The 17178-nt window shown below is 47.2% G+C and overlaps 1 protein-coding gene across 5 annotated transcripts in view; it reads right to left on the minus strand.

Annotated features, from left to right (window-relative positions):
* LOC139366595 (endoplasmic reticulum-golgi intermediate compartment 1) overlaps positions 1–17178 on the minus strand; it is a 56282-nt gene that overhangs the window by 16173 nt on the left and 22931 nt on the right. For all 5 annotated transcript variants that reach the window (XM_071104271.1, XM_071104273.1, XM_071104272.1 and 2 more), the window contains exons 4-8: positions 15263–15357; positions 9489–9613; positions 6130–6234; positions 4540–4600; positions 4215–4315 (exon numbers count right to left, since the gene is read on the minus strand). In XM_071104271.1, the coding sequence (XP_070960372.1) occupies positions 4215–4315; positions 4540–4600; positions 6130–6234; positions 9489–9613; positions 15263–15357 (487 nt within the window). The remainder of the gene's footprint in view (positions 1–4214; positions 4316–4539; positions 4601–6129; positions 6235–9488; positions 9614–15262; positions 15358–17178) is intronic.

Below are 17178 nucleotides of genomic sequence, written 5' to 3' on the forward strand. Positions count from 1 at the left end.
GGTTATTAGCAATTACGGGCAGGTGAACAAACAGCTGACCCGCCACCACTATTATCCATACCTTGTTGACTACAGTATACTGGCAGGGGTAGGGTTCTAGTCCATACCTCGTTGACTACAGTATTCTGGCAGGGGTAGGGTTCTAGTCCATACCTTGTTGGCTACAGTATACTGGCAGGGGTAGGGTTCTAGTCCATACATCGTTGACTACAGTTTTCGGACAGGGGTAGGGTTCTAGTCCATACCTTGTTGAATACAGTATTCTGTTAGGGTTATAGTCCATACCTTGTTGACTACAGTATACTGGTAGGGGCAGAGTTCTAGTCTATACCTTGTTGACTACAGTATTCTGGCAGGGTTCTAGTCCATACCTTGTTGACTACAGTATTCTGGTAGAGTTCTAGTCCATACCTTGTTGACTACAGTATTCTGGTAGGGTTATAGTCCATACCTCGTTGACTACAGTATACTGGTAGGGTTCTAGTCCATACCTTGTTGACTACAGTATTCTGGCAGGGTTATAGTCCATACCTTGTTGACTACAGTATTCTGGTAGGGTTCTAGTCCATACCTTGTTGACTACAGTATTCTGGCAGGGTTATAGTCCATACCTTGTTGACTACAGTATTCTGGTAGGGTTCTAGTCCATACCTTGTTGACTACAGTATACTGGTAGGGTTCTAGTCCATGCCTTGTTGACTACAGTATTCGGGTAGAGTTCTAGTCCATACCTTGTTGACTGCAGTATACTGGCAGGGGTAGGGTTCTAGTCCATACCTCGTTGACTACAGTATACTGGCAGGGGTAGGGTTCTAGTCCATACCTAGTTGACTACAGTATTCTGGCAGGGGTAGGGTTCTAGTCCATACCATGTTGACTACAGTATTCTGGTAGGGTTCTAGTCCATACCTTGTTGACTATAGTATTCTGGTAGGGTTTTAGTCCATACCTTGTTTACTACAGTATTCTGGTAGGGTTCTAGTCCATACCTCGTTGACTACAGTATTCTGGCAGGGGTAGGGTTCTAGTCCATACCTCGTTGACTACAGTATTCTGGCAGGGGTAGGGTTCTAGTCCATACCATGTTGACTACAGTATTCTGGTAGGGTTCTAGTCCATACCTTGTTGACTACAGTATACCGGTAGGGGCATGGTTCTAGTCCATACCTTGTTGACTAAAGTATTCTGGTAGAGTTCTAGTCCATACCTTGTTGACTACAGTATTCTGGTAGGGTTCTAGTCCATACCTTGTTGACTACAGTATTCTGGTAGGGTTCTAGTTCATACCTTGTTGACTACAGTATTCAGATAGAGTTCTAGTCCATAACTTGTTTACTACAGTATTCTGGTAGGGTTCTAGTTCATACCTTGTTGACTACAGTATTCTGGTAGGGTTCTAGTCCATACCTTGTTGACTACAGTATTCTGGCAGGGGTAGGGATCTAGTCCATACCTCGTTGACTACAGTATTCTGTCAGGGTTCTAGTCCATACCTCGTTGACTACAGTATTCTGGTAGGGTTCTAGTCCATACCTTGTTGACTATAGTATTCTGGTAGGGTTCTAGTCCATACCTTGTTTACTACAGTATTGTGGTAGGGTTCTAGTCCATACCTTGTTGACTACAGTATACTGGCAGGGGTAGGGTTCTAGTCCATACCTCGTTGACTACAGTATTCTGGTAGGGTTCTAGTCCATACCTCGTTGACTACAGTATTCTGGTAGTGTTCTAGTCCATACCTTGTTGGCTACAGTATTCTGGTAGGGTTCTAGTCAATACCGTGTTGACTACAGTATTCTGGTAGGGTTCTAGTCCATGCCTTGTTGACTACAGTATTCTGGTAGGGTTCTAGTCCATACCTTGTTGACTACAGTATTCTGGTAGGGTTCTAGTCCATACCTCGTTGACTACAGTATTCTGGTAGGGTTCTAGTCCATACCTTGTTGGCTACTGTGTACTGGTAGGGTTCTAGTCCATACCTCGTTGGCTACTGTGTACTGGTAGGGTTCTAGTCCATACCTCGTTGGCTACTGTGTACTGGTAGGGTTCTAGTCCATACCTTGTTGGCTACAGTATTCTGGTAGGGTTCTAGTCCATACCTTGTTGGCTAATGTGTACTGGTAGGGTTCTAGTCCATACCTCGTTGACTACAGTATTCTGGTAGGGTTCTAGTCCATACCTTGTTGACTACAGTATACTGGCTGGGGTACGGTTATAGTCCATACCTTGTTGACTACAGTATACTGGCAGGGGTAGGGTTCTAGTCCATACCTTGTTGACTACAGTATAATGGCAGGGGTAGGGTTCTAGTCCATACCTCGTTGACTACAGTATACTGGCAGGGGTAGGGTTCTAGTACATACCTTGTTGACTACAGTATTCTGGCAGGGGTAGGGATCTAGTCCATACCTCGTTGACTACAGTATTCTGTCAGGGTTCTAGTCCATACCTCGTTGACTACAGTATTCTGGTAGGGTTCTAGTCCATACCTTGTTGACTATAGTATTCTGGCAGGGTTCTAGTCCATACCTTGTTTACTACAGTATTGTGGTAGGGTTCTAGTCCATACCTTGTTGACTACAGTATACTGGCAGGGGTAGGGTTCTAGTCCATACCTCATTGACTACAGTATTCTGGCAGGGTTCTAGTCCATACCTCGTTGACTACAGTATTCTGGTAGGGTTCTAGTCCATACCTTGTTGGCTACAGTATTCTGGTAGGGTTCTAGTCAATACCTTGTTGACTACAGTATTCTGGTAGGGTTCTAGTCCATGCCTTGTTGACTACAGTATTCTGGTAGGGTTCTAGTCCATACCTTGTTGACTACAGTATTCTGGTAGGGTTCTAGTCCATACCTCGTTGACTACAGTATTCTGGTAGGGTTCTAGTCCATACCTCGTTGGCTACTGTGTACTGGTAGGGTTCTAGTCCATACCTTGTTGACTACAGTATTCTGGTAGGGTTCTAGTCCATGCGTTGGTGACTACAGTATTCTGGTAGGGTTCTAGTCCATACCTTGTTGACTACAGTATTCTGGTAGGGTTCTAGTCCATACCTCGTTGACTACAGTATTCTGGTAGGGTTCTAGTCCATACCTTGTTGACTACAGTATTCTGGTAGGGTTCTAGTCCATACCTCGTTGACTACAGTATTCTGGTAGGGTTCTAGTAAATACCTCGTTGACTATAGTATTCTGGTAGGGTTCTAGTCCATACCTCGTTGACTACAGTATTCTGGTAGGGTTCTAGTCAATACCTTGTTGACTACAGTATTCTGGTAGGGTTCTAGTCCATGCCTTGTTGACTACAGTATTCTGGTAGGGTTCTAGTCCATACCTTGTTGACTACAGTATTCTGGTAGGGTTCTAGTCCATACCTCGTTGACTACAGTATTCTGGTAGGGTTCTAGTCCATACCTCGTTGGCTACTGTGTACTGGTAGGGTTCTAGTCCATACCTCGTTGGCTACTGTGTACTGGTAGGGTTCTAGTCCATACCTCGTTGGCTACTGTGTACTGGTAGGGTTCTAGTCCATACCTTGTTGGCTACAGTATTCTGGTAGGGTTCTAGTCCATACCTTGTTGGCTAATGTGTACTGGTAGGGTTCTAGTCCATACCTTGTTGACTACAGTATTCTGGTAGGGTTCTAGTCCATACCTTGTTGACTACAGTATTCTGGTAGGGTTCTAGTCCATACCTCGTTGGCTACTGTGTACTGGTAGGGTTCTAGTCCATACCTTGTTGACTACAGTATTCTGGTAGGGTTCTAGTCCATACCTCGTTGGCTACTGTGTACTGGTAGGGTTCTAGTCCATACCTTGTTGACTACAGTATTCTGGTAGGGTTCTAGTCCATACCTCGTTGACTACAGTATTCTGGTAGGGTTCTAGTCCATACCTCGTTGGCTACTGTGTACTGGTAGGGTTCTAGTCCATACCTTGTTGGCTACTGTGTACTGGTAGGGTTCTAGTCCATACCTTGTTGGCTACAGTATTCTGGTAGGTTCTAGTCCATACCTTGTTGGCTACTGTGTACTAGTAGGGTTCTAGTCCATACCTTGTTGACTACAGTATTCTGGTAGGGTTCTAGTCCATACCTTGCTGACTACAGTATTCTGGTAGGGTTCTAGTCCATACCTCGTTGGCTACTGTGTACTGGTAGGGTTCTAGTCCATACCTCGTTGGCTACTGTGTACTGGTAGGGTTCTAGTCCATACCTTGTTGGCTACTGTGTACTGGTAGGAGAACCTCTGTTTTCCACTCAGGTCTTCATAGACTGTTGGGACAATCTTTAGGATGTAGTCATGAGATGCCAGAGCTGCAAGGGAACACAAGTTAACTTTTATAACAGGAATAAAATAGTATAGTTATTTTTAATGAGAGACTGCTAGAATAGGCGTTGTTCTAGTAACCATAGTAACCCTTTTGGATTCCCATGAGAGGAACGTTTCCATGTCTTAGTCCTTCTGCTCTGTAGGGGTCTCTCTCACACACACCTCTCATACACAGGCAACAGACAGAGATAAACAGATCTCTACGTACGGTTGGAGACCAGCCTGTCAGCTCCTCCCAACGCATTAAAGGCTCCTTGGACATTCTGCACCTGTAGCGAGACAGAGACGAGACAGACAGGAGACGAGACAGGAGCCGAGACAGACAGACAGACAGACAGACAGACAGACAGAGACGAGACAGACAGAGACGAGACAGACAGACAGAGACGAGACAGACAGGAGACGAGACGAGACAGAGACGAGACAGAGACGAGACAGACAGGAGACGAGACAGACAGGAGACGAGACAGACAGGAGACGAGACAGACAGACAGAGACGAGACAGACAGACAGAGACGAGACGAGACAGACAGACAGAGACGAGACAGACAGAGACGAGACGAGACAGACAGGAGCCGAGACAGACAGAGACGAGACAGACAGAGACGAGACGAGACAGACAGGAGACGAGACAGACAGAGACGAGACAGACAGACAGGAGCCAAGACAGACAGAACCAAGACAGACAGACAGACAGGAGCCGAGACAGACAGACAGACAAACGCCGAGACAGACATACAGACAGGAGCCGAGACAGACAGACAGACAAACGCCGAGACAGACATACAGACAGGAGCCGAGACAGACAGACAGAGACGAGACAGACAGGAGACGAGACAGAGACGAGACAGAGACGAGACAGACAGGAGACGAGACAGACAGGAGACGAGACAGACAGACAGAGACGAGACAGACAGACAGACAGGAGCCGAGACAGACAGACAGAGACGAGACGAGACAGACAGACAGAGACGAGACAGACAGACAGACAGGAGCCGAGACAGACAGAGACGAGACAGACAGAGACGAGACGAGACAGACAGACAGACAGGAGACGAGACAGACAGAGACGAGACAGACAGACAGACAGACAGGAGCCGAGACAGACAGACAGACAGGAGCCGAGACAGACAGACAGACAGGAGCAGAGACAGACAGACAGACAGACAGGAGCCGAGACAGACAGACAGACAGGAGCCGAGACAGACAGACAGACAGGAGCCGAGACAGACAGACAGACAGGAGCCGAGACAGACAGACAGACAGATAGGAGCCGAGACAGACAGACAGGTGCCGAGACAGACAGACAGACAGACCGGAGCCGATACAGACAGGAGTCGATACAGACAGACAGGAGCCGAGACAGACCCAAGACAGACACAGACAGAGAGGTATTTAGGAGGATCTTACGTACTTATCTTACCCATGTGCACAACGTGTCAGTACGCAGGATGAAGTTGGATAAGATAGAGAGGGTGTCTATAGATGTGTCCTGACCTGTAGTTTCAGATAGAGAGGGTGTCTATAGAAGTGTCCTGACCTGTAGTTTCAGATAGAGAGGGTGTCTATAGATGTGTCCTGACCTGTAGTTTCAGATAGAGAGGGTGTCTATAGAAGTGTCCTGACCTGTAGTTTCAGATAGAGAGGGTGTCTATAGATGTGTCCTGACCTGTAGTTTCAGATAGAGAGGGTGTCTATAGAAGTGTCCTGACCTGTAGTTTCAGATAGAGAGGGTGTCTATAGAAGTGTCCTGACCTGTAGTTTCAGATAGAGAGGGTGTCTATAGAAGTGTCCTGACCTGTAGTTTCTCCCCGAAAGCCAGTTTGTGTATGACGTGTGTCATGTCAGGGCTCTGGGGCTGGGCTGTGGCGCTATGGGTCGACACGTGGAAGTTACCTGGTACCTAGAGAGAGGCCACACAGATATTACCATACAGAGACAATATCACCATACAGAGACAATATCACCACACAGAGACAATATCACCACACAGAGACAATATCACCACACAGAGACAATATCACCACACAGAGACAATATCACCACACAGAGACAATATCACCACACAGAGACAATATCACCACACGGAGACAATATCACCACACGGAGACAATATCACCACACAGAGACAATATCACCACACAGAGACAATATCACCACACAGAGACAATATCACCACACAGAGACAATATCACCACACAGAGACAATATCACCACACAGAGACAATATCACCACACGGAGACAATATCACCACACAGAGACAATATCACCACACAGAGACAATATCACCACACAGAGACAATATCACCACACGGAGACAATATCACCACACAGAGACAATATCACCACACAGAGACAATATCACCACACAGAGACAATATCACCACACAGAGACAATATCACCACACAGAGACAATATCACCACACAGAGACAATATCACCACACAGAGACAATATCACCATACAGAGACAATATCACCACACAGAGACAATATCACCACACAGAGACAATATCACCACACAGAGACAATATCACCATACAGAGAGGCAGAGACAAACAGAGACAATATCACCACACGGAGACAATATCACCACACAGAGACAATATCACCATACAGAGAGGCAGAGACAAACAGAGACAATATCACCACACGGAGACAATATCACCACACAGAGACAATATCACCACACGGAGACAATATCACCACACGGAGACAATATCACCACACGGAGACAATATCACCACACGGAGACAATATCACCACACGGAGACAATATCACCACACGGAGACAATATCACCACACGGAGACAATATCACCACACGGAGACAATATCACCACACAGAGACAATATCACCACACAGAGACAATATCACCACACAGAGACAATATCACCACACAGAGACAATATCACCACACAGAGACAATATCACCACACAGAGACAATATCACCACACAGAGACAATATCACCACACAGAGACAATATCACCACACAGAGACAATATCACCACACAGAGACAATATCACCATAAAGAGAGGCAGAGACAAACAGAGACAATATCACCACACAGAGACAATATCACCACACAGAGACAATATCACCATACAGAGAGGCAGAGACAAACAGAGACAATATCACCACACGGAGACAATATCACCACACAGAGACAATATCACCACACGGAGACAATATCACCACACGGAGACAATATCACCACACGGAGACAATATCACCACACGGAGACAATATCACCACACAGAGACAATATCACCACACACAATATCACCACACAGAGACAATATCACCACACAGAGACAATATCACCACACAGAGACAATATCACCACACAGAGACAATATCACCACACAGAGACAATATCACCACACAGAGACAATATCACCACACAGAGACAATATCACCACACAGAGACAATATCACCACACAGAGACAATATCACCACACATAGTGGGGGTCAGAGGTCTGTGTAGTGGGGGTCAGAGGTCTGTGTAGAGGGGGTCAGAGGTCTGTGTAGTGGGGGTCAGAGGTCTGTGTAGAGGGGGTCAGAGGTCTGTGTAGAGGGGGTCAGAGGTCTGTGTAGTAGGGGTCAGAGGTCTGTGTAGTGGGGGTCAGAGGTCTGTGTAGTGGGGGTCAGAGGTCTGTGTAGTGGGGGTCAGAGGTCTGTGTAGTGGGGGTCAGGGGTCTGTGTAGTGGGGGTCAGAGGTCTGTGTAGTGGGGGTCAGAGGTCTGTGTAGTGGGGGTCAGGGGTCTGTGTAGTGGGGGTCAGGGGTCTGTGTAGTGGGGGTCAGAGGTCTGTGTAGTGGGGGTCAGAGGTCTGTGTAGTGGGGGTCAGAGGTCTGTGTAGTGGGGGTCAGGGGTCTGTGTAGTGGGGGTCAGGGGTCTGTGTAGTGGGGGTCAGAGGTCTGTGTAGTGGGGGTCAGAGGTCTGTGTAGTGGGGGTCAGAGGTCTGTGTAGTGGGGTCAGAGGTCTGTGTAGTGGGGGTCAGAGGTCTGTGTAGTGGGGGTCAGAGGTCTGTGTAGTGGGGGTCAGAGGTCTGTGTAGAGGGGGTCAGAGGTCTGTGTAGAGGGGGTCAGAGGTCTGTGTAGTGGGGGTCAGAGGTCTGTGTAGAGGGGGTCAGAGGTCTGTGTAGAGGGGGTCAGAGGTCTGTGTAGTGGGGGTCAGAGGTCTGTGTAGTGGGGGTCAGAGGTCTGTGTAGTGGGGGTCAGAGGTCTGTGTAGTGGGGGTCAGAGGTCTGTGTAGTGGGGGTCAGGGGTCTGTGTAGTGGGGGTCAGGGGTCTGTGTAGTGGGGGTCAGGGGTCTGTGTAGTGGGGGTCAGAGGTCTGTGTAGTGGGGGTCAGAGGTCTGTGTAGTGGGGGTCAGAGGTCTGTGTAGTGGGGGTCAGGGGTCTGTGTAGTGGGGGTCAGGGGTCTGTGTAGTGGGGGTCAGGGGTCTGTGTAGTGGGGGTCAGAGGTCTGTGTAGTGGGGGTCAGAGGTCTGTGTAGTGGGGGTCAGGGGTCTGTGTAGTGGGGGTCAGGGGTCTGTGTAGTGGGGGTCAGGGGTCTGTGTAGTGGGGGTCAGAGGTCTGTGTAGTGGGGGTCAGAGGTCTGTGTAGTGGGGGTCAGGGGTCTGTGTAGTGGGGGTCAGGGGTCTGTGTAGTGGGGGTCAGGGGTCTGTGTAGTGGGGGTCAGAGGTCTGTGTAGTGGGGGTCAGGGGTCTGTGTAGTGGGGGTCAGGGGTCTGTGTAGTGGGGGTCAGGGGTCTGTGTAGTGGGGGTCAGAGGTCTGTGTAGTGGGGGTCAGAGGTCTGTGTAGTGGGGGTCAGAGGTCTGTGTAGTGGGGGTCAGAGGTCTGTGTAGTGGGGGTCAGAGGTCTGTGTAGTGGGGGTCAGAGGTCTGTGTAGTGGGGGTCAGAGGTCTGTGTAGTGGGGGTCAGAGGTCTGTGTAGTGGGGGTCAGAGGTCTGTGTAGTGGGGGTCAGAGGTCTGTGTAGTGGGGGTCAGGGGTCTGTGTAGTGGGGGTCAGGGGTCTGTGTAGTGGGGGTCAGAGGTCTGTGTACTGGGGGTCAGAGGTCTGTGTACTGGGGGTCAGAGGTCTGTGTACTGGGGGTCAGAGGTCTGTGTACTGGGGGTCAGAGGTCTGTGTAGTGGGGGTCAGAGGTTACTTTGTTAATAGTGAACTCTCCCTCGAAGCGACAGCCATGTCCGTGGTTGAGAGGAACCTTCATGGAGTTATCTATGTGCCCCACCTCATGACGACCCATCTCATCCTGGATATCAAGACCCACCACTGGGGGGGAGGGAGAAAGAGCGAGAGAGGACAACGGTGGTCAGATCATTTCTGTTGGGTACCGGCCTAGTCACAGTACAGTACATAGCAACACTACCTCTCTTTCTCCTTCTCAGTCCTGCTAGGTCTGATCTCTCCTGGCACATAGGCAGACAGGACCCTATTTAAGGACACCCTCTATCAGGTGAAGGACCCACACACACAGAGACAGAGAGAGAGAAGCAACAGGCCTAACCCCCACTTTTACACCCCACCAGGCCCCAACCTGCGACCTACGAGGTATGTATCAGATGCTCAACATGCTCTGCTCACACCTACTGTGATGGTCTGGGCCTAAACCAAACAAAAACAACACTAGACACTAAACAGCACTAGACACTAAACAACACTAGACACTAAACAACACTAGACACTAAACAACACTAGACACTAAACAACACTAGACACTAAACAGCACTAGACACTAAACAACACTAGACACTAAACAACACTAGACACTAAACAACACTAGACACTAAACAACACTAGACACTAAACAACACTAGACACTAAACAACACTAGACACTATGGAACACAAAGCTTTTACTATCTCATCCTGGAATATACAAGGTCAGAGGTCATCTGCCTTTGGCCTAAAGAGCAGGAACCCAGACTTACAGAAATACAGAAATGGTCATCCTACAAGAAACAAGGAGATGGACCCACTGGTTACCCTCTAGGTTACAGAGAGATGGTAGTCCCATCCACTACACTACCAGGTGGGTGGTATAGAGGAGATGGACCCACTGGTTGCCCTCTAGGTTACAGAGAGCTGGTAGTCCCATCCACCACACTACCAGGTGTGAAACAGGGAAGAGACTCAGGAGATATGCTAATTTGGTGTAGAGCAGACCTAACTCACTCTATTAAATTAGTCAAAACAGGAACATTTTATATCAGTCTAGAAATTAATAACAAAATAATAACAGAAAAATGCTTCATTCAGTTGAAGTCAGAAGTTTACATCCACTTAGGTTGGAGTCATTAAAACTTGTTTTTCAACCACTCCACACATTTCTTGTTGACAAACTAGTTTTGGCAAGTCGGTTAGGACATCTACTTTGTGCATGACACAAGTAATTTTTCCAACAATATATAATTTAGACAGATTATTCCACTTATAATTCACTGTATCACAATTCCAGTGGGTCAGAAAGTTTACATACACTAAGTTGACTGTGCCTTTAAACAGCTTGGAAAATTCCACAAAATGATGTCATGGCTTTTGAAGCTTCTGATAGGTTAATTGACATAATTTGAGTCAATTGGAGGTGTACCTGTGGATGTATTTCAAACTGTATTTTAAACTCAGTGCCTCTTTGCTTGACATCATGGGAAAATTAAAAGAAATCAGCCAAGATCTCAGAAAAAAAATTGTAGACCTCCACAAGTCTGGTTCATCCTTGGGAGGAATTTCCAAATCCCTGAAGGTACCACGTTCATCTGTACAAACAATAGTACTAAGTATAAACACCATGGGACCACGCAGCCGTCACGATGTTGGAACATTGCTGCTATAACAGCCTCCACTCTTCTGGGAAGGCTTTCCACTAGATGTTGGAACATAGCTGCTATAACAGCCTCCACTCTTCTGGGAAGGTTTTCCACTAGATGTTGGAACATTGCTGTGGGGACTTGCTTCCATTCAGCCACGAGTATTAAGGAGGTTGGACGATTCGGCCTGGCTCGCAGTCGGCGTTCCAATTCATCCCAAAGGTGTTTGATGGTGTTGAGGTCAAGGCTCTGCAGGTCAGTCAAGTTCTTCCACACCAATCTCGACAAACCATCTTTGTATGGACCTCGCTTTGTGCACGGGGGCATTGTCATGCTGAAACAGGAAAGGGCCTTCCCCAAACTGATGCCACAAAGTTGGAAGCACAGAATCGTCTAGAATGTCATTGTGTGCTGTAGCATTAAGATTTCCCTTCACTGGAACTAAGGGGCCTGAACCATGAAAAACAGCCCCAGACCATTTTTCCTCCTCCACCAAACTTTACAGTTGGCACTATGCATTGGGGCAGGTAATGTTCTCCTGGCATCCTCCAAACCCAGATTCGTCCATCCGACTGCCAGATGGTGAAGCGTGATTCATCACTCCAGCCGACGCATGGTGATCTTAGACTTGTGCGATGAAAACACATTTCATGAAGCTCCCGACAAACAGTTATTGTGCTGACAATGCTTCCAGAGGCAGTTTGCTGGGTCCTGATGATTTTTACGTGCAATGTGCTTCAGCACTCGGTGGTCCCGTTCTGTGAGCTTGTGTGGCCTACCACTTTATGGCTGAGATGTTGTTGCTCCTAGATGTTTCCACTTCACCATAACAGCCCTTATAGTTGACTGGGGGCAGCTCTAGCAGGTCAGAAATTTGAAATTTGACAAACTGACTTGTTGGAAAGGTGGCATCCTATGACCAGGTGCCACATTGAATGTCACGGACTTCTTCAGTAAGGCCTTTCTACTGTCAATGTTTGTCTATGGAGATTGCATGGCGGTGTGCTCGATTTTTATACACCGGTGTGTGGCTGAAATATCTTAATCCACTCATTTGAAGGGTTGTCCACATACTTTTGTCTATGTAGTCTATTTCCGAGAGATTATGCAAACCCACAAAGAATTCTAAAACAAATCCAATCTTGATAAACTCCCACATCTATTAGGCAAAAAAAAAAAATCCCTTTTGTACTTTAACTATTTGCACATCGTTACAACACTATATGTATATAGTCATAATATGACATTAGAAATGTCTCTATTCCTTTGAAGCTTTTGTGAGTGTAATGTTTACTGTTCATTTATATTGTTTATTTCACTTTTGTTTATTATCTCCTTGCTTTGGCAATATTAATGTATGTTTCCCATGTCAATAAAGCCCTTAAATAAAATTGAGGGAGACAGACCGAGAGACAGAGAGGAAGAAAGAACGAGAGACAGAGAGGGAGACAGACCGAGAGACAGAGAGAGAAATGTCTATCCACATGCAGAGCCACCTTCCACTTCTGGTAATTGAGACGACAAGTTTAGACTCATCAGCTCCAACAACGTATGGTCAAAGGCAGGGTGGGTATAGATATAGATAGATATAGATAGATATAGATAGTGGGTATAGATAGTGGGTATAGATAGTGGGTATAGATAGATATAGATAGTGGGTATAGATAGTGGGTATAGATAGTGGGTATAGATATATATAGATAGTGGGTATAGATAGATAGATATAGATAGTGGGTATAGATGTTGGTAAGCTAGAAGCCTGGAGAAAAGATAACCCTCTCCATTTCAGATATATAAATACACATTTAAAAGAAGGCTAGAGAGAATGATCTGAATCCTTCATATCTCCTTTTATATGTAAATGTTGGTCAGGGCTGGAGGACAAGTCAGCCTTTTCAATACACATTTAAGTAAGTAGAGAATGACGTAATTTAGAGAGAGACACATGGCCAGAAGCCTGGAGGAGAACAGTCATTTAATTCTACTTCAGTCTTAATATTACACAACGTTACAAAACGGAGAGGAGGGGATACATATTGAATACACATTTATAGAAGGAAGACAGTGTCATGCCATGGTTCTCTTTTTTTAGACTCTAAACAATTCCTTTCGTAAGGCCCCTCAGAGGAAAACGGTGAGGGGAATTATATTCATCATGTGTTATTGCATCAAGTCAAAGATCAAGGCTTTGCTTGTTAAAGTGTCTGTAAAGGGTCATTCCAGGGAGGGAGGAGGGACCCTGGAAGAGCCGTGAAACTGAAGAAATATGTCATAGTGAGTAAACATATAGACATTATCTCTCTCTCTCTCCGAGTGGGTTGAAACTGACATATTTCATCGTGGAACTGAAATTGATAAAATAACTAAATGTTACTCTGTGAGTCATGACTCAAGATGAAGAACATATTACGTCATGGAGAAATGTGAGAGGGGAAACACACTGTTCATTTAATACAGTGAGGTAGTATTGACGTCTCCGTACTGGCCGCGTCTCCGTACTGGCCGCGTCTCCGTACTGGCCACGTACTGGCCACGTCTCCGTACTGGCCACGTCTCCGTACTGGCCACGTGATGGCCACGTCTCCGTACTGGCCGCGTCTCCGTACTGGCCGCGTCTCCGTACTGGCCGCGTGATGGCCACGTCTCCGTACTGGCCACGTGATGGCCGCGTCTCCGTACTGGCCGCGTCTCCGTACTGGCCGCGTCTCCGTACTGGCTGCGTGATGAGACAGTCTCCCGGTCATTGTCCCTCCAGAGACGGTCTCCCGGTCATTGTCCCTCCAGAGACGGTCTCCCGGTCATTGTCCCTCCAGAGACGGTCTCCCGGTCATTGTCCCTCCAGAGACGGTCTCCCGGTCATTGTCCCTCCAGAGAAGGTCTCCCGGTCATTGTCCCTCCAGAGACAGTCTCCCGGTCATTGTCCCTCCAGAGACAGTCTCCCGGTCATTGTCCCTCCAGAGACAGTCTCCCGGTCATTGTCCCTCCAGAGACAGTCTCCCGGTCATTGTCCCTCCAGAGACATTCTCCCGGTCATTGTCCCTCCAGAGACAGTCTCCTGGTCTCCTGGTCATTGTCCCTCCAGAGACGGTCTCCTGGTCATTGTCCCTCCAGAGACGGTCTCCTGGTCATTGTCCCTCCAGAGACAGTCTCCTGGTCATTGTCCCTCCAGAGACGATCTCCTGGTCATTGTCCCTCCAGAGACGATCTCCTGGTCATTGTCCCTCCAGAGACGGTCTCCTGGTCATTGTCCCTCCAGAGACGGTCTCCTAGTCATGTCTGATTTCCCATCAAAAGCTTTGGTCCATATCAATGTTCTCTGTTGTTTTGAGATTGGGGGGGTGCTTTTCTTTTAAAAACGAGGACGTTTCTAATAGACCACAAACTTTTGAACGGTAGTGTATATATGCGGACACCTTTATATAGCCTGATGCCAGCGCTGGTGTAGACCTAAATCACCATCTACCACATCCGAGAGAAATAGGCCAAGCATGATCGCTACCTGAAGCAAGAGAAAACATTTAATGTAGCGAAAGATTATAGTGTCCCCTGGAAAAACACTGATCAACACTTTGGTTCCTACCCTGTCACAATAAGGCCTCCATAGAGATTCTATTGGTATTCTAACTCCTAATTTTATGAACGCCTCCCTGGCTTTTTCATTCGTTGTCATGTCAAACAACACTGTATTCAAAAGTGCCCACTAGTACATTCTAACTATAGAATCATTCTATTTCCAAGATTCCAACATTTCATCCAAGTTAGTATTTTTTTGTTCGTTGTGCGTGACCTCAGGGTGGCAACACATTCATGGGGATGTCTCCATGCTGGTGGTTTTATACTATTCAAATCAAACTTCCACCAGACGTTGATCTCATTTCAGATCCTTCCCACACCTCCACGTAAGGCTGCACAACATGGGCAGAAATTAGAGGCCTGATTTGGAACAAAATGTTGCAATTTGACTAGGAATTTAGATGAAAACACATGGGTGGTCCCACGCCCCATTTACCTGCTGCCCCGCCAGGGTCATACGACAGGTCCTATATACAGTTAGTACATTCAGACAGTAATACAGTACATAACAGTGGATATGAATGAATGCATAATATACTCACAATCACAGTGTAAGTTTGGCAAACTGATGTTCAAACTCACATCAATCTTCCCACCACTGTTCTTATCAGGGTCATCCACATACAGCTCGTTAACACTGGGGGGAGACAGAGAGAGAGGCAGAAATGGAGAGAGAGAGAGAGAGCAAGAGAGAGAGAGAGAGAGACAAAGGGACAGAGAGAAAGAGAGAGAGAGATACAGACAAAGGGACAGACAGAGAGAAAGAGAGAGAGACAGACAGGTTAGATACACATGTGGATAATTTAAACAAGCATTCAAGTTATAGAACAAGGAGCATCTTTCAAAGAACCCACAAAGTGGGAGATATGAACCATCTTCATTAGAGTACAGATAGAGATCCCTTTCAATGTTCTGATTCACCCCCAGCTGTCACAATGTACCCACAATGTTCTGATTCACCCCCAGCTGTCACAATGTACCCACAATGTTCTGATTCACCCCCAGCTGTCACAATGTACACACAATGTTCTGATTCACCCCCAGCTGTCACAATGTACCCACAATGTTCTGATTCACCCCCAGCTGCCACAATGTACCCACAATGTTCTGATTCACCCCCAGCTGTCACAATGTACCCACAATGTCCTGATTCACCCCCAGCTGCCACAATGTCCTAATTCACCCCCAGCTGCCACAATGTACCCACAATGTCCTGATTCACCCCCAGCTGCCACAATGTCCTAATTCACCCCCAGCTGCCACAATGTCCTAATTCACCCCCAGCTGCCACAATGTACCCACAATGTCCTGATTCACCCCCAGCTGCCACAATGTACCCACAATGTCCTGATTCACCCCCAGCTGTCACAATGTACCCACAATGTTCTGATTCACCCCCAGCTGTCACAATGTACCCACAATGTTCTGATTCACCCCCAGCTGTCACAATGTCCTGATGCACCTCCAGCTGCCACAATGTACCCACAATGTTCTGATTCACCCCCAGCTGCCACAATGTACCCACAATGTTCTGATTCACCCCCAGCTGCCACAATGTACCCACAATGTTCTGATTCACCCCCAGCTGTCACAATGTCCTGATTCACCCCCAGCTGTCACAATGTCCTGATTCACCCCCAGCTGACACAATGTTCTGATTCACCCCCAGCTGTCACAATGTTCTGATTCACCCCAAGCTGTCACAATGTCCTGATTCACCCCCAGCTGTCACAATGTCCTGATTTCACCCCCAGCTGCCACAATGTACCCACAATGTTCTGATTCACCCCCAGCTGTCACAATTTCCTGATTCACCCCCAGCTGTCACAATGTCCTGATTCACCTCCAGCTGCCACAATGTACCCACAATGTTCTGATTCACCTCCAGCTGTCACAATGTACCCACAATGTTCTGATTCACCCCCAGCTGTCACAATGTACCCACAATGTTCTGATTCACCCCCAGCTGTCACAATGTCCTGATTCACCCCCAGCTGTCACAATGTCCTGATTCACCCCCAGCTGTCACAATTTCCTGATTCACCCCCAGCTGTCACAATGTCCTGATTCACCTCCAGCTGCCACAATGTACCCACAATGTTCTGATTCACCTCCAGCTGTCACAATGTACCCACAATGTTCTGATTCACCCCCAGCTGTCACAATGTACCCACAATGTTCTGATTCACCCCCAGCTGTCACAATGTCCTGATTCACCTCCAGCTGCCACAATGTACCCACAATGTTCTGATTCACCTCCAGCTGTCACAATGTACCCACAATGTTCTGATTCACCCCCAGCTGTCACAATGTACCCACAATGTTCTGATTCACCCCCAGCTTTCACAATGTCCTGATTCACCCCCAGATGTCACAATGTACAAACAATGTTCTGATTCACCCCCAGCTGTCACAATGTCCTGATTCACCCCCAGCTGTCACAATGTTCTGATTCACC

This window comes from Oncorhynchus clarkii, chromosome 14 (assembly GCF_045791955.1).
Source record: "Oncorhynchus clarkii lewisi isolate Uvic-CL-2024 chromosome 14, UVic_Ocla_1.0, whole genome shotgun sequence".
NCBI lineage: Eukaryota > Metazoa > Chordata > Actinopteri > Salmoniformes > Salmonidae > Oncorhynchus > Oncorhynchus clarkii.